Here is a 17,197-nt window from a genome sequence, read left to right as displayed (position 1 = left end):
GAGGTCCGGGCTGGGTGGGGCTCCTTGGGCGGCGGGCGGGGGGAGGAAGGGGAGGGGTCCACTCCGGGGTCGCTGGAGGAAGAGAAGGGAAGGGACCGTGGGGAGGGGCGCGTTGAGGGAGGAGAGGGAAACTCGAGGGGCTCCGAGAGAGGGGGGAGGGGAAGGAGAAGGGGGGCGACTCTGGGGACGCGGAGAGAGCTCCCCAGGTCCAGCTCTGCCCCTCCCCCACTTGTCCCCACAGATGAGAGCACACAGACAGAACAGGGGAAAAAACCGAATGCCCATTTATTAAGCTCAAGACGTGGACACCGAGGGTGCAGGGGACTGGATCTTCGGAGAGGAGACAAGGAGGAGCAGGGGAGCAGGACAGGGGGGTTCGGGGGGCTGGGGGGGGACTCCTGGACCCCGGGAGCTGGAGGCCTGAGTCCCTGGATCTGGGATGCAGACGGGCTCTTGGGGAATCGTCGTTGCCAAGGCCTGGGGACGGGCAGCGGGGTGCAGCGGCTCCAGCCTCGGGGTGGGGGAGGCGGCTCATTCGGGGGAGCGCTCCCTGGCGCAGGGCTGGGGTCCCCACCGCCTCCACCCGGCCCTCAGGCTGCCGCGCTCAGCCAGGGACAGCAGTGGAGGAGCCCGGGGGCGGTTTTACACGCCGCCACCTCCAGGGGCTGGGGTGAGAGAGAGAGAACCAGGGAGCCTGGGTCAGCTACCGGAGGGGTGGAAGCAGCCCCCCCCCACAGCCGGTGGGCCCTCCACCCTCCAGGGAAGCCAGGCCCCCAGGGACAGTCATCCTTGAGCTAGCACTGGGGAGGTCTCTAGCCTCCCCACAGCCTAATGTCTGGTCCGTGTAGCGAACCCGTGTGGCTGTTGTCCTGCCCCGCAGGACACTGGCATGGAGGGGAACAACCTGTGAGGAGGCTGAAGACCCGGGCCCAGCTTGGCCTTTTCTGGGGCGGCCCCCTGACAGAAAGCGAGTCTCCATCCCCCTCCTAGGCCCCTAATGTCCGCCTACACCCCACTCCTTTCCAACACCCTGTCTCCTGAACATTTAGATACAACAGGAATTCTCCTGTTTCCCGCCCACTCGGGACCATCACTCCACGGGGTCAGAGTCCTGTTCACATTCTTAAACTGTGCCCCAGGTGCCAGGGCCAACCCCCCCCCCCATCATCTACAAAGTGACCCATTAATGTTTTTAAATCTGATTAAAAGAACATAAAACAAAACACATGAAATTCCACACCCAGTTCCCCAAATACTGAGTACCCCAAGGCCCATTCTTTTAGTTATGAGATCTTTATAAGAGGCAGAGAGACTCCCATCTCTGATTTTTCAGAAGTGCCTGGAAAGGACGCAGTTCCACTAGAAACAGGTCGAGATATTTTTACATAATTAAAATTTACACCCCCAGGGAGTCACAATCTTTCAGCTACATGCTTATCCCTTCCTCCATCCTCCATCTCTCTCCATCTTCCCTCACACCTTCACGCGCCTCACCCACTCTCCCCTCCTACACCCTCCCCCCCTCTACGCCCCACCCCCTCCACGCCCCACTCCCCTACGCCCCACTCCCACACCCCACCCCTTCTACACCCCACCACCTCTACACCCACTCCCTCTAAACCCCACCCCTAAGCCCCACCCCTGTACACCCCACCCCTCTATGCCCCACCCCTTCTACACCCCAACCCTTCTACACCCCAATCCCCTACGCCCTATCGTCTTCTATGCCCCAACCTCCTCTGCACCCCACCCTCCTACACCCCAGCCAGCTCCTCTACACCCCAACCCTCTCCGCCCCTAGCCCCTCTATGCCCCGCCCCTCCCACACTGCATCCTCCTCCACTGTCCACCCCTCTAACACCTCCATGCCTCATCCTCTACCCTCTCCTACACTCCCCTCCTACACCCTTCACCTCCTCTTACATGCTCTTCACCGTTCATCCCTTTCCCCTTTCCCGTACACACTTTCCGTCTTCCCATCCTCATCCTCCTTATGTCCCATGTTCTCTCTTTTCCAACATCAGTTTTTAAAATCTGTGGTCTATACATTTCTCCTTCTCTTATTTTGATACAGTTATTCTCTTCTTCCTTCCCTCCTCCCCTCCTCCCCTCCTTCCCTCCTTCCTCTCCATCATTTCCTCCTAGATCTTCCCACGGAAGGATCAAGTCTGGGAAGTGCGCCGCCCTCCCGCGTCCCCGGTGCTCAGCTCTGCCCCACTCTGACTGCAGAGATGCTGTCCCCACAGCCCTCTCCGCACAGGCGGTGGCCCCTCCTCTGGGCACTGCCCCCCCCCCCCGCTGTGACAGGCTTGTGTGCTGGTTTCCGGGAAGCTCAGGGGACATTCCCGTTTCTCTGGGACATTTCAGTTCCTACTGACTCCACGGTTGAACATCTCTGATCTGCGGGGTCTCAGCTCCTACTGAATTTCCCGTTCTTGGGGACACCCTGTGCGACCCCTCCTTGCCCCCCCCCCCCCCCCCCCCCCGTCCTCCCGGAGCCACACCCTTCTCACCCTCACCTGAGGAGGGAAGCTCCGACTTACAGGATTTGCAGGTCGGGCTGTGGAGGCAAATAAAGAGAGAGAAGCATAAAGAGGCTCCATAGCCGCGGGCTTCATGGGGACACAGGGCAGGCACGGGCCCCTTCTCATATGGGGGCCCCGGGGCCCCAGGTTGCTCCCACCCTCACCCCACTCTCCCCGCTGCTGCCAGACCTCTCAGACCTGGAGTCGGCCTTCCTGCACTTCACCTTCTTGCCTGTTAGGAGACAGAGAGAGCAAGGAGACAGGACAGAGGGGTCTGGACAGGGGCCAGCAGAAGAGCTGTAGGAGCCTGGGGACCGGAGGTGGCCCTCTGAGGGACTCTGGAGGCCAGGAGAGGGTCACACTTACTGATAACGATGAGAATGCCCAGCAGGAACAATATGGTAGCCAGAGTCATGCCCACAGTCTGCACAGTGTCATAGTCTGGGGAAGATAATGGGGACATCAAGGTGGGGGTGGCACCTCACCCCACCCCCCACACCGCTCCGGGGCCTCGGTCTGGCTTCCAGGCTGCCCAGCCAGGGCCCCATAATTCAGGGATGCTGCAGGCCGTGCTGGAGGCTCCTCCAGGGGCTGGTGTGAGGATGGAGGGCATGAGCTTGGACAGCGCTGCTCCCCGTGGTCTCTCTACCCTTTACCCTCCCCTGGAGTCTTCGCCCCTAGACATGTATGTAACCTTCCTCTAAGGCTAGATGTGGGCGTGGCTCCTCTGGCTGGGGAGCCAAGGATGGCCACAAATCTTTCCCACAGTCCCCATAGGTGGGAACTATCACTATCTCTTATTTACAGAAGGGTCCAGAGAGGCAACATTGCTTGCTCAGGGCCACACAGCTAGTGAGTGAATAAGCCAGGATTCAATCCAGGCAGCTGGCCTCGGGGTTGTTTGCTTCTCTGATGCACCAGCCCAGGGTCCTGGTGAAGCCTGAAGGGGGCCAGAGAGGGTAACCCCCCAAGGCTGATTCTGCCCTCCATGAGCCCAGTTGATATGAACGGCATCCACGTGGTCACATGGCCAGTGGCCCGGCATGTACCATGTAGCCATAGCTGAGGCCACTGCAGCAGTGACCCGGAGGGATCTGGAGCCACCCCTCCCTCCAGCCCCAGGGTGCCCTCATCACAGAATCCGCCACTCACCATAGTAAAATGGGTCAGGTTCCTGAGGAGCTGTGGGAAGGAAGGCAAAGAAAGAGAGAGAGGGAAAAAATATTTCAATACTGGGTTTCTTAACATTTTTGAGAATCCAGATGGGGCCACCAGCTCAATGGTTTCTGTGTAGAAATAAGATAAAGAGACCCATTACTCTGGATGATATAGCCTCATAGCAGGACACAAGGCGTGAAGAGTGGAGCATAGGCTGGATTCTAGTCCCCACTCATTCCACTAGTTGGTATCTTCCCTTCTGCAGTGCACAACCTACCCAACTGTACCATGGCCGTCCTGATCCTAGCCCACTGTGGAGGTCTGATGCAAGCTATGGACTCATTTTCTGAAAAACATATACACACTCCCATTTGCATCTGGTGCTGGGGGTTAACAGACTCCAACCCCTCTGGTGGACTGCTAAGGGTATCAGCTTCCCCTGAACACCCCCTAAAACTTCCCAGTCATCTGAGAAAGGCAGGCACTGTGCCTACCGCTCTCAGCCACTTGCTCCTGCCACCAGATCCAGGACAGGGGAGCTGTCCTATAATATGCCCTATCTTATAATATATCCTATATTACTTATTTCTAAGACACCATTGATTTTAAGATTCAAAATTGATTTCCTAATAGCTTGCCCAGTGTGTGTGTATCTGCGTGACTATGTATGTAACTGGCCCAGAAGGAATGTACCCATCATTAGAAGACTGGCCCTGACTTCATAAATGTTGATGTGCGGATAGAATGCATGTGTGTCTGTGGATTTGCATTTCCCTATCTCCTACCTCCCTGTCCCACACCATCCTCAGGAGGGCTCAGAACAGCCTTCCCATTCAAGAAGCCCATCCTGATGGCTCCCTAATCCCCCTGAGCCCTTAGTACATTCTGCCTGGTCTCGAGCAGAATTCTGCAAAGCATCCTAGGGGTGGGGACCAGGCGTGCCAGGGCGGTGCCAGATGTTGTCATTAGTGTCCTTCCTCAGTCCAGGCTTGGGGAAGGATGGGGGGGGGGGGGCATGTGACTAATTCTGGCCCGTGAACTGTGAGTGGAAGTGTCATTGTCACTTCCAGGCTGGAGCATTTCAGTGCTCATGCAAGAGCTCTCTTTTGCCTTGAGCCTAGTGACACGAATGTTCACGATGGTGGCTGCTCCTGTCTTCTTTGGTAAGGAGAGACCCCCGGTTGACCTGAGATGGACATATAGTGTAAGTGAGAAGTAAACTTTGGTTATCAGAAGCTGCTGGGATGGTGGGTACTATTTGTTACCACGGCAGCCTGGAGCCTAAAGTGACCAATACAGGTGGCCCTGGGCCAGACCCTGAACAGCACTGAGTCAGGCAATGTGGAAGGTCGCCCTCCTCAGTCCTCTGTCCAGACTTCAAAGAGAAAGTCTTAGGTGGGTGTTGCTGTGTCTTTAACACCTTTCAGCCCTTGTTAATCTCCCCTTTACCCAAGAGAGAACAGGCCCTGGGCCTAGGGTCTTCAGCAGCAACAATATCCAGGTAGAATTTTGTGACATTATTAGGCTATCTCTTTATTTATTTATCTAACCCGCATTTGATGGCACCCACAACCTCTCTTCTCAGCACGTTACAGATATTAACACACTTCCTGTTTGCAGCAGCCCCCTGGTACAGGTGCCATCTGCATCCTCATTCCACGAAAGAGGGACGCTGGTGCCACATCTTTAAGATCATTTTTATACCTGCCTTCAATTTAAGGCAACAAATCCTGATTTTCCACTTGTGGTGATGATATAAAATAAAGCTAATTAAGTTTTTAAAAAGTTAATCGAATAAATAGCAGTGTGGGGAACATTTGGACAGGGCAGAAATCGTGAAGGTGGCACTCCAAAGCTCCTGATGGGGAGACATGTTTTAGAGTCATCTGTGCTCTGTCTTAGCTCCCCCACCAGATGGGGAGAAAATTTGCTTAACTCATCTCTGTTGTTAATCCTGGCATTTATACAAGTCTTTCAAAGAAGTTTTTTAGAATGAATGAAAGAACCAACGAATGAATGAATGAATGAATGTGAGCCCCTGCTGGGCTGCAGGAGGCTGCATCAGAGGTGGACCAGTGAGGGCCGGCCTGGTGGCGCAAGCGGTTAAGTGCGCGCGCTCCGCTGCGGCGGCCCGGGGTTCGCTGGTTCGGATCCCGGGCGCGCACCAACGCACTGCTTGGCAAGCCATGCTGTGGCGGCGTCCCATATAAAGTGGAGGAAGATGGGCACAGATGTTAGCCCAGGGCCGTCTTCCTCAGCAAAAAAAGAGGAGGATTGGCAGATGTTAGCACAGGGCTGATCTCCTCACAAAAAAAAAAAAAAAAAAAAAGAGGTGGACCAGTGAGATATCCTGCCTTTGCCTCCTGCCTTTCCACACTCCCCACCTCCCCAAACCATCAGGAGCCCACTGGGGGAGCACCTGTCCCCGAATCCTCTTCGGTTCCTCCCTAGGTGCTCTGTGCCCCATGCAGAAGTCCCTCTTCTGGCCCCTGCTGCCCTGGCAATGTGGGTCCTCAGGGCAATGCTGGGCTAGGGTAGAGCCAGGAGGCAGGAGAAGGAATGTGCACTACTCCTGGCCAGTTGCCAGGGAGACATCAGGAAGGAGGTGGTTGCTATGGCAACTGGGGCATCTCAAGAGGTGAGGAGAGGTGATGGGTCTGGGCACCCCAGGCTGGGTGGGGTCCTATGTGGGGCTTGGGGGTTGGGTTTCTAACTCTGGGGCCAATGTTGACTCCCCCTGCTCCCTTTGTACCTCCCATTCTTGCCCCTGCAGGGCTGGCTTCGGGCCAAGCCAGGGGTCCTTCTCAGCGATGGGGACCCAGGCCCAGTCATGCCCCACACCCCCTTTCTGTTTGCCCCCAGCTCTCCCTCCTGCTCACTGACAGGGTGGGAGGAGCCTTCACCTTCTTCCCCCAACAATTATTAATTAGTTTCCTTAAGGAGTTTGCAACACACAGCATGCTTTTCCTCCTCCGGCTTTCCCAAGACCTGCGGTCCCCTCTCTTGCTGTGACTGGGGAAAAGGTGTGTGTGGAGGGGTATCTGTCCTCCCACTCTGCCTGTCTGCTGCCATCGATCCTGCTAACCACCATCTCTGCGAAAAGAAGCTCTGGGCTCCCGCCAGGCCTGCTGGCTCAGCCCTGCCCCCTCTCCCTAGGGTGGCTTCCAGCCTCTGCAGCCCCCCCCCCGCCCTGCTTCGAATTCTGCAGATATGGCTCAGTGCAGCAGCCCCCGCCCAGCAAAAAAGGGGGCAGGGAAGGAAAGACTGGAGCGGAATTGGGGTTCCCTTCACTGCCAGGGGCTCCTCAGCACTGCTGGTCTCTCCCCTGGCCCTGCTCTCAGTGCTGGAAGCCCTCTCCGTGCCCCCCTCCCCCATTAAAGCATTCTTCCCCTTGCTCCTCTGCAGAAGCAGGCACAGGGAAGGGGGCAGCGAGTGTGGAACGGGTGTGTAACTGGGTTAATGGGAGTGAAATGGACATTGCCATGTGGCTGGATGGGGGGGAAGGGGCATCTGTGTGCAGACCCAAGTGCACCTCCAGACCAGAGGACACTCCGGATGTTGGGTGGAAAGGAGGGTCCCGTCCCCCATTCCTGCCCAGGGGGCTCACTGCAGTGGCTTGGCCGCGCCCCGTGCTGCCCTTCCCTCTCTCCACTCCTCATTGGCACTGTGTCCACCTCTCTCTCCTCCTCTGTGTCTTTCCCGGTGCCTCCCTCTCCATACTCGCTTCAGTCTTTCTGTCTCTCAGTCTCTCATTTTCTCTCTCTCCTTCTCTGCATCTCTGTCTGTTGCTCGCTGCCTCCCCGCCTCACTCTCTGAATCTCTCTGGGTCTCACATCTGTCTGTCTTTCTCTCTGGGTCTCTCTTTGTGTCTCTGACTCTGGGTCTCCTGTCTCTCTTAGTCTCTCTCTATCTTTCTCAGGCTCTCTCAGTCTCTTTCTAGATCCCTCTCTGTCTCCCTCTCGCTTTCTGTCTCTCTCCATCTCTCTCTCTCATTTCCCCCAGCTCTCCTTCTCCCTGTCTTTCCTGTTTCTCCCCGCTTCTCGCTGAACCTGCTCATCAGGGATTTCAACACCAACCATAGGAGCCAGCGCTGCAAAAAAGAGAGATATGGACCCCCTCTCCTTACCCCCCCAGGGGCCCTGAAATCTACGAGAACCTCTGTGGCCACAGACCCACCCGCTCCCACCCTGGAAGCGCATCTCTTCCCATCCACTACCACCGCTGTGCAGGACCAGCCACCCGGTTGCCATAGCTACCGGTCCGAGCATCCTTTCTCCCGGGACTGCAGCTCTCCAACCGCGGGGTCCCGCACAGGAACGACACCACCAGGAGGGGGTGTCCAAGAGGCCCGGAGGGGCGCCAAGGGGTGCACTGCAGGGGCCTCCGCCCATGGGAGGAACGGACATCCTTTTCCCCACTCCCCCCCTTTCCAGTACTGGACTCTCCCCAGATCCTCTCTCCTAAGCTCTAAGACCCCGGAGCCCCCCTACGCCCTCTCCCCAGGCAACGCTCACCCTCTGTGGTGGCCTGGGTCGGGGTCGCCATGCCTGGCCGGAGCAGGGGGCGGCTGGATGCCGAGGCGGTGAAGGCGCGGCTGCAGCAGCTGGAAGCGGGACGGACTGATGTCGGGGGGAGATGGGGGGAGCCCTGGTGTTGGGGGGCGGTAGCCAATGGGTGCCCGGAGAGCCCGCCCCCGTCCAGGCCACCCCCGCCCCCGCCCCCGCCCACTACCGACGTCCCCGCCCCTTCCCCAAGGGTGGGGGCGCCCCCTGCCGGGGCCAAGGGGGCGCCGAGGCTTTCGCGCAGAAGGACCGACAGATCCACAAAGCGCTGTCAAGAGAGAAAGCACGTTTTATTGGAAGTCTGGGTTGCCGAGAGGAGTCTGTGGGGCGGGGTTCGGGAAGAGGCAGTCCTGGTGGCGGTGGGCGCGCGGGTGGTGGGTGGGAGGTGTCAGGTGCCAGGGGAATCCTGTGGGGTGAAAAGGGTGAGAGGCAGAAGAGCCCTCCCAGCCCTTCGCCCCCTCCTCCTCCTCCTCCTCCTCCCTCCCCCAGCCTAGTCAGAGCTGCAGGACCTGGCTGGGTTCCATCGCGCCAGGTGTTTCTACCGCCTGCGGGTGGACAGACCTGGGGGGGACACAGAGAGTCCGGGAGTCAGGAGGGACACCCTCCTGTGGGGGGGGGGATCTCCCTGTCCTCGGGTTTTAGATCAAGCCACCTCCCTCCACGCGCCCAGGGAGGGCCAGGAAAGGGGTTCTTGGAATCCGCCCTCGCCCCCAAACACCCGAAGTCTCTCCAAACTCACGGCGGATGGAGCTGCGAAAAGTTCCCTCCTCCTCATCAGGTTCCCCAGTCCTGGGAAAGGAGAAGCAGAAGGAATTGGGGATGGGAAAGGAGAGAGGCAGCGCTCCCAGGAATCCCCCAATGCGGCGTCATTTCATAGACCGTTGTACCAAGGCCCAGAGGTGGGCGAGGAGCCGGCTCCGGGTCCACCAGAAAACCAGGCGCCCCCGGGAGCGGTTCCAGTGTGTGGCAGGAGGCACTCCCCGCCGGTGACAGTGAGTGCCTCCGGGGGTGCTGGGGAAGGGACTGGAAGGTGGTGGGGGAGGGATGATCAAAGGGACTTGAGGGCAGACTGCCTGGAGACGGCCTAGGTTAGAAACCCAGAACCCTCATCGTCTAGCTGAGTGATCCTGGGCCAGTGCCTTGACCTCCCTGTGCCTCCGTTTCCTCATCTGTAAAATGAGGTTGATAAGAGCCCCCGCCTCATAGACGTGGTAGGAGGGGCACATAAGATAATACACAATGAGACAGTATCCGGCACGTAGGACACACCCAACAAATATTAGCTATTATTTATAATAACATTCATCATTGCTTTAACGTGGAGAAGGTATTCATACTCTGCCTGGGCTTTAAATTTTTATTTCAAGATGAATCAAACAGCTAGGAGCAGACTCCGAGCTAAACTGGGCCGCCAAGTGAGGTGATCTCATTTCGCCCGGCTCTTCCTTTCACAGCACTTATCACGCTGTGTGATTTTTTTATTTGTGGGGCTGTTGGAACCCACGGCCACCACCCCCGCCGGGCTGGGAGCTCAGCCAGGCCGGGAGGCGGCTAATTCCCGGCTGGGTCCCAGGGCCTGCCATGGGGCTCGGCGCGCAGTAGGCGCTTAATACAGGTTTGTGGAAGGGTCTCCGGCGGCGTGTTGGGTGGGCTTCCCGGTCACCCCTAGCGCCCCTCTAGAGGGGGAGTAGACAAGTGCGGGCCCGGAGGGCCTCCTACCTCTGCTGCTGGTTGAATTTGCACCGGCACCTTCTGCCTGTGGGTGGGAAGTCGGGGGAGACAGGGCTGAGCGTCGGCTCTAGGGGGCACCGCGCGGCGCTCTTGCTCCAGCTCCCCCTCACGAGAGGCGGAGCGGCGGGGATAGGGGCGGGGCCAGAACGGAGGCGGGGCCTAGGGGGATGGGGCGGAGCCGAGGGCGGGGATAGGGCAGGGCAGGGACAGAGGCTGGGCCTAGAGGGTAGGGGGGTGCCGAGGGCGGGGATGGGCAGGGCAGGGACAGAGGCGGGGCCTAGAGGGTAGGGGGGTGCCGAGGGCGGGGATGGGCAGGGCAGGGACAGAGGCTGGGCCTAGAGGGTAGGGGGGTGCCGAGGGCGGGGATAGGGAAGGGCAGGGACAGAGGTGGGCCATAGGCGATGGGGCGGGGCGGGAACAGGGGCGGGGGCTAGGGGTAGGGGCGTGGCAGGGCGGGAACCGGGGCGGGGCCAGGGGATGGGGCGAGATTGGGCCGGAAACCTGCAGAGGCGAGGCTGGAAGCGGCAGGGTGAGGGGCACTCACTCAGGACGATGAGGATACCCAGGATGAAGAGGATCCCGGCGATGATGAGGCCCCCAATCCGCAGGGACTGGTAGTCTATGGGCAGCAGGGAGGAGAGTGAGGGCAGGGAGGGGAGAAGGAAAGATAGGAGACAGGCAGATTGGGGAGGAGGGGGCAAGGAGGAAGGATCAGGGAGGAGGAGAGGAGAAAGGAGATCAATGAGAGCACGGATGGAGCAGATATGGGAGGAGGGAGGAAGGGATCAGGGAGAGGAGAGGGTGGAAAGGAAAGGGAGGAGCAGGTGGGCAAGGCAAGGAGGAAACAAGGGAGTAGGGGAGGATGATGGAGAAGATGAGGGGGACTGGGAGGGGAGAAGGGGCAGGAGGCAGCAGAGGAGGAGCCATAAGATATTGAACAGTAAAAGGAGAAAGAGAGAGAATCAGAGAGACAGGGAGAGATCAAATAGAGAGAGAGACACGCAGAAAGAGACAGAGAGAAGCAGACAGATAAGGGGAGATCAAGGCAGAGTGAGAGAGCCAGATGGAGAGAAAGAGAGAGGAGACAGAGACATAAACACTGGGAGTCAGAGACAGAGAGAGAGGGAGAAGGAGAGGGAGAGGTAATGAGGAAAGGACAGGCAAACCCAGCCCCCACCCCCCCAACTCCCAGAGATTGATGCCCCTCTCTCCCTCACCATAGGTGAATGGGTCGTGTTCCTGTGGAGCTTCTGGAAAGAGAGAGAGAAATCAGGATGCTTCCTGGGGTCCTGGGGTCTGGACAGCCAGGGGCATAAAGACACCCTCTTGGGGCTCTACTTTCCTGGGCTGAGAGTTTGGGGACGGTTGGACCCTGAGCAGGCTGCCCACCTTCTCTGGGTCTTTACTGCCCCCTCTTCACTGTCCTGGGAGGGACAAGGGGCACCTCACTGCCCTAGCTCCCTGTCTCATTACCGGTTGTCTAGGATTCCTTCATTCACAGGAAGCCGGCCACCACCCCACCATCCACCTTTGCCTGACCTGGAGCATCCTCTCTCCTCCCCCAAATACCAGCCTATGACTGGACCCCATGTGAGACCCCAATTTCCTGATACTCCAACTGACTCAGTTTAGGCTCGAGTCCCCAACTCGTTTCTCTTGCAAGGTTTCCCCTGCCACCCTTGGGGCTGAGGTGAGTAGTGGGCTGCCTCCCCCAGACTCACCTGTGTTGGCCATGGCGAGGAGACCCACACAGAAAACGAAGAGGTGGCCGAGAGACACCATTTCCTGGGGAACACCAAGAGTCAGGAAATGTGTACCCTTGTCAGGGGCTGGAACTCAAGGGGTTAAGTCAGAGACAGTAGAGGGACTTAATTCCAAAAGCATCCATCATCCAGCTTGGCCACCCCAAGAAACAGGGGCACCTGGGGACACAGCGTCACTAAAACAACCCACACAATGTGGGTCACAGGGTAGTGAGGACAGGGGTGAGACACACACAGTCCCCAGAAGCCTCCCCACAGCAGGCCCCGGATTCCCCACGCCTCCCCTAGCGAGGAGAGCAGGATGCTGCACCCCACCAAGTGGGGAGACAGTCACACCGTGAGGGACGACACCACCAGGACACGCCCCAGGGCCCACCTGCCCGCACACCACGGCCTCGCTGTGTCCGTAATATCCCGCTCTCCTGCCCTCGGCCACTGGCCTGCTCTCTGCCTGACCCCGGGTATAAATATCTCCCACTTCACCCTGGAGGAATTTGCCTCGCGCAGGCCACCATGGCAACAGCCTTCCTTCCCCCACTTGGGGGTCATGCACAGCCCTGCCGGGGTGAGCCCAGCCACCACATTGCCACAGCCTGCCCCCATGGGAAAGGCCACCCTTTCTGCTCTCCTGGGAGCAATGAGAAAAGGGAAAAACATCCCCTCGGCCACCTCTGGGTGACATCTTTCACAAGCAGACAACACCAGGCGAGTGACAGGAGGCCCAGGCCAGTGTGGCTGAGAGACAGAAGACAGAAGCCAGCGGCAGGGACACACACACACAGTCACACACACGCAGCGGGGCGGGAATGGAGACGCCCACTCCCCATACTTCTGGTTGGAGCAGGACGGGGGTGGAGACACAGGCACACTTTACTCCTCGTCTGGGCCTCGGGTGCCCCCGAACAGTGATGCGACCGGCCCTACACACATGAGTGTCCCAAACCCACACCCGGCCAGGGGGCACATGCAGCACAGGGAGGGAGTGGCACCCACACTCCCTCCCTGGGGGGACCGCAACTTCCCAACCGCACTCCTTTCCTCTTGGGTCGGGCCTGCCTGGGAAGCCACCGGCTGGCTGCTCCCAAAATAGGCGGCCCAGCCAGGCAAAGGGCGAGGCCTGGAGGAGAGGGGAAGGGGGCGCTCACCCCAGTCAGGCTGTCCCCTGCGGAAAGAAGGCCCCCGATCGTCCGGCTGCGCCCAGGGGCCGAGCACTTTGGGCCCCCAGCCCGGGGCTGGATGCGCCGCCCCCAGCAGTCTACCCTCCCAGCCCCACCCCAGCCTGGCCCTCCCCAGCCAGCAGCTGTAACCGGAGCGGGGCTGGAGGGGGGCCAGGGGGCGGCCCCCAGCCCAGACCGCCCTGGCCCCGGGTTAACTCTCTCGGCTCGGATGGAGGAGCAGGAGGCAGCCGGGGTGGGGAAGCTGGGGAGAGGAGGTTCGGGCAGGGGGCTGGACTGCAGACACACACACGCGCGCGGGCACACACACACATACGCACGCACGCACACACGCACGCACACGCGCGCCTCGGGCTCACCTCAGAGAGCTCCTGAGCTCGGTGCGAGGGTGGGTGTCAGTGATTTTGTGTGCTGCTCCCTGGGAATTGGGCCCAGCCGGGGCCTAAGGTCACCCAGCCTGAGTGCTTAGGAGCCCACTGACCCCTGACCCCAGGGTTCTTTGGAGCCCTGGCCAGCACCACAGGGCTGTTTTGGGGCATTTCAGTGTGTATGTGTGTGTGTGTGTTGTCTGGTGCCAACTGTGAGGTCCCCCAGGGGTGCACACCACACACACACACACAACCCCAAAGACCCAGATAAACAGGCACAAAAACAGACAAATACATATATGTACACACATACAAACACAGAGGCAGACACACACAGAATAACACACCGCTGGAGAAACGCAAAGACACACACACACAGCCAGCACTTCTTACACCAGTGACAACACACCAAGATGAACACATTTGTGTACACACACATATTCATTCAGGTGGATGCTTGTACAGAGACACAATGAAAGACACAGCCACACAACCGTCCACTCTTAGAAATGGTCACAAAGATATCCACGCTTGTGAAGACATACAAATGGCTGTACAGAAACACACCAGTACACACATGCCACACATAAATACCTTCAAAGGCACAGACACACAGCCAGCACTCCTGCACAGTCTCAGAGCTCTGAGGGCCCACACACTGTACATATGGACAGACACACGCACACACTTTTGTGGGCACACAGAGAAGCAGAAACACTGCCAAGCACACAGCCACACAACCACCAAAACAGACACACACACACTGTGTTCACACCCTCTTGCACAGGCAGACAGGCACACAGCCGGCCACACAATCACAGACACACAGGCTACGCACTTGTGTTCACACACTCGGGACACCAGCAGACGTGCGGTGATGTGTTTAACCCCGAACCTCCCCTTCCCTGAGCTCCTGGGGCCTCTAGGACCCCCTGGAGGACAACGCACCTGGCGTCCCTGTGGGCAGGCCAAGTTCAGAGGCACTGGGGACAGAGAAACCCAGGAGTGGGTCTGGGCTCTGCCACTCCTGGTTGTGTGCCCTTGAGCAGCCCGTGTGACCTCTCTGTGCCTCAGTTTCCCATCCTATAAAATGGAGAAATCACTAAAGTCATACGTATAACCCTGGGCTGGACTCAGAGGTCTCTGACTGGACGTTACCTTATCGTTAACTCCATTTTAGAGATGAGCAAACCGACGTTTAGCAAGGCAGAGCCAATTCTCCCAAGGGCCCCCTGGTGGTTAAGCACAGAAGCTGCCCCACAGTGTAAGAGTCCCAGGGGCTCAGAGGCCGTGCCCTGCAGGCCAGTCAGCGTGGGCGACACGCTCCCCCTCAGGCACAGGCGCAGCCCTGACACACTCACACGCGTGGGCCGGCAGCCTCAGAGGACCCAGGAGCCTCGAAAGGCCCCTTATCCCATCTGCCTGCGCCCTGCCCCTCGTGGCCCTGCAGCCAGGGTCACCAGCTGTCCCTGGTTAATGATAACCCCGGTGTTTATGCCGCCCTGGGAGGGGGGACAGAGGAGCAAGCAGGCCAGCAGGAAGGGGCACCTGGCCAGCTCTAGCCGACCCTCGGCTTCCTCCCCTCACAGGGCCACCTGCCCCAGGGTGGAGTGGCTCAGCCACTTTCCAGCTAGGTGATGTTGGGCAAGGACTTGACCTCTCTGGGGCTCAGTGTCTCCTTTTGTCAAATGGGGATGATAATAATATCCACCTCAGAGGGAGGTTGGGATGAGTATCTGAAACCATCCATAGAAAACATCTAGAACAAAGCCTGGCACACAGCAGGTGACCAAAAAAAAATTTAGCTATCATCATCATCGTCATTGTCATCCTTCTCATGTAAACCGAGTGAGAGCCCTGCGGGGCACTGGGGGGGGCTCTGTGAGCGCGGATTTAGGCCTGCCTGTGTCCCCTCTGTGTCCCTGGCTCTAAGCTCTTTATCTCTTCAAAGACCTTGTAGGGAGCTATATCATCCCACTCTCCAGCCACGGTACCGCGACCTGAAAGCCGTGCTCGGATCCCAGAGCTGCTCCGAGCAGCTCAGAGGTGCAGGACGAGCACTGGGTCCAGAGTCTACCCTCAAGCCTGCCGGCCGCTGGGGGGCGCCCACCCTGCGCAGAATCTCAAGCAGGGGCACTGCCTCCATCATCTCCCTGCGTGCTTTACACACCTGGAAAGGGGATGCCACCATTGCCCCATTTGACAGATGGGAAAACTGAGGATCAAGGAGGTTGAATGGCTTGCTTGAGGCCACGCAGAACTGGGCCTGGAACCCGGATCTATGCGCCCCCACCCCAGCTGGCGCTGTTAAGCCCGTTGTCCTCGCAGTCCTCTGGGTGTGTGCAGCGGGGTCGAGAGAGGCTGTGGGTCTTCCTCAGTGGCCGGGGAGAGTGGTTACGTTTAGATCTGTCCACGGCCAAGAAAAGAATCGTTTAACCTCTTGGTGTCTCAGTTTCCCCACCTGTAAAGTGGGGATTAGTAATACTACCCACCCCACGGGGTGGTTGTGAGGACTGAGTAAATTCATGTAAAGACTGGCACACAGTTAGAGCTCAGTGGGGATTATTACTACTATTTCAGGCTGGGTAACAAGTGTCATGGGTTTATTTGTCTTATTTAGTGGACAGAATCTATCCAAATTGCTCAAAGCTTAGTCCAAATGAAAACAACCGACATCCGTGAGTTCTGATCTCCAGAGAAAGAATGCAAAGTCCCCCGGAGAGGCCCTGGAGCCGGCCACTGGGCTCAAGTCCCAGCTCCGCCCCAGCTGGGTAGCCTAGACCTCAAGTTACTTGACCTCTGTCCTCAGTATGCCCATCTGTAAAATAGCCATACAGTAGTATCAACCTCAGCAGGCTATGGCGAGGTCCGGGTGAACTAACAGATGAACCTTCAGGACGAGGCCCGGTGCAGAGTCAACACCGAAGAAGAAGGTGGCGTCATCATCACTGTTCCCTTGGGTTGGCTCCCTGCCCCCAGTGGGTGATGGACACTCAAGGGGTTAACTTCGGGACAGACAAGGGAGGTTGTGGGTTTGGGCCAGGGCAGCTGCCCTGCGGAGTGTGGCCACCAGAGGGAGCAGCTGGACCTGAGCTGGCCCCTCCAAGACTGGGTGACAGCGCCCACCACACCCTGGGGGAACCAGGGGAGGGGGCTGGCTGGGAGTGGCCAGGGTGGCTCCAGCCCCCCGTCGTTTCTCCTCCCGCCCCCCTCCTGCCCGCAGAGCCATCTGGGTCTCACCGTGGTGACATCCTCCTCGCACTCCCTGAGTGGGGTGGACTGAGGAATCTGGGGAGGGGGCTGGCTGGGAGTGGCCAGGGTGGCTCCAGCCCCCCGTCGTTTCTCCTCCCGCCCCCCTCCTGCCCGCAGAGCCATCTGGGTCTCACCGTGGTGACATCCTCCTCACACTCGCTGAGTGGGGTGGACTGGGGAATCTGGGGAGGGGGCTGGCTGGGAGTGGCCAGGGTGGCTCCAGCCCTCGGCGGCCCCTCCCCTCCCATGGGGCCATCCAGTCCCTTCCCCAGGGCTGCTCTTCCTATGGCCTCTGACCCCCTCCTCCTCCTTACCCTGCTTTGCCGGGCGCACCCGGTGCCCAGCGAGTCCCTTTCCCAAACCTCCTGGGAGAAGGGGCGTGGGAGGAGGCAAAGAAACTTACAGGGAGCTGGAAAGGAGGGGTAGAGAGAGGAGAAATAAAGACACCAGACAGAGGGAGACACGGACACACACACACAGAAAGAGAGGCCAACAGAGACTGAGAGACAGAGACAGGGAGACAAAGACAGACAGAAAGAGAGACAGAGAGACAGTGGGAAACAGACTAAGTCACTGAGGCAGAAATAGAAGAGAGAGAGACAGAAAGGCAAAGGAGAAATAAACAGAAAATCAGACGCCAAAGAGATACAGGAAGAAAGAGCC

General features: G+C 58.6%; 2 protein-coding genes across 3 annotated transcripts; both read right to left on the bottom strand.

Moving 5' to 3' along the window:
• Positions 1 to 61: 61 nt before the first annotated feature.
• FXYD7 (FXYD domain containing ion transport regulator 7) lies at positions 62 to 8,317 on the bottom strand. 2 transcript variants are annotated; one of them, XM_004439744.3, is made up of 6 exons: positions 8,198 to 8,246; positions 3,678 to 3,707; positions 2,892 to 2,966; positions 2,715 to 2,757; positions 2,520 to 2,560; positions 62 to 665 (listed from the first exon to the last, which is right to left on the bottom strand). In XM_004439744.3, exons 1-6 carry the CDS (start codon positions 8,226 to 8,228, stop codon positions 643 to 645), a joined length of 243 nt encoding a protein of 80 aa, XP_004439801.1. In that variant the 5' UTR covers positions 8,229 to 8,246; the 3' UTR covers positions 62 to 642. The 2 variants fall into 2 exon arrangements, with proteins under 2 accessions (XP_004439801.1, XP_087278361.1); XM_087422235.1 differs by lacking the exons at positions 62 to 665; positions 2,520 to 2,560 and having other exon boundaries at positions 2,635 to 2,757; positions 8,198 to 8,317.
• A 199-nt stretch (positions 8,318 to 8,516) lies between these two features.
• On the bottom strand, positions 8,517 to 13,088 carry FXYD1 (FXYD domain containing ion transport regulator 1). Its single transcript, XM_004439740.3, has 8 exons — positions 12,885 to 13,088; positions 11,698 to 11,761; positions 11,194 to 11,226; positions 10,521 to 10,595; positions 9,965 to 10,001; positions 8,985 to 9,034; positions 8,755 to 8,806; positions 8,517 to 8,651 (listed from the first exon to the last, which is right to left on the bottom strand). The coding sequence occupies exons 2-7, from the start codon at positions 11,756 to 11,758 to the stop codon at positions 8,784 to 8,786; spliced, it is 279 nt and encodes a 92-aa protein (XP_004439797.1). The 5' UTR covers positions 11,759 to 11,761; positions 12,885 to 13,088; the 3' UTR covers positions 8,517 to 8,651; positions 8,755 to 8,783.
• Between the last annotated feature and the right edge of the window lie 4,109 nt (positions 13,089 to 17,197).

This window comes from Ceratotherium simum, chromosome 33, assembly GCF_057802395.1.
Source record: "Ceratotherium simum simum isolate JZ-2026a chromosome 33, ASM5780239v1, whole genome shotgun sequence".
Taxonomy (NCBI): Eukaryota; Metazoa; Chordata; class Mammalia; order Perissodactyla; family Rhinocerotidae; genus Ceratotherium; species Ceratotherium simum.
Note: the sequence above shows the minus strand (reverse complement) of the source record. Positions and strands in the feature narration are given on the sequence as shown.

Coding starts and splice junctions, on each gene's coding strand:
- FXYD7 (XM_087422235.1), bottom strand. CDS start 8,228: ATGGCGACCCCGACCCAGGCCACCACAGAGG. Junction 2,967..3,677: donor ACCTGACCCATTTTACTATG/GTGAGTGGCGGA, acceptor TATCTTCCCCAG/ACTATGACACTGTGCAGACT. Junction 2,758..2,891: donor GGGCATTCTCATCGTTATCA/GTAAGTGTGACC, acceptor GTCTCCTAACAG/GCAAGAAGGTGAAGTGCAGG.
- FXYD1 (XM_004439740.3), bottom strand. CDS start 11,758: ATGGTGTCTCTCGGCCACCTCTTCGTTTTCTGTGTGGGTCTCCTCGCC. Junction 11,227..11,697: donor CCTCGCCATGGCCAACACAG/GTGAGTCTGGGG, acceptor CTCTCTTTCCAG/AAGCTCCACAGGAACACGAC. Junction 10,596..11,193: donor ACACGACCCATTCACCTATG/GTGAGGGAGAGA, acceptor TGCTGCCCATAG/ACTACCAGTCCCTGCGGATT.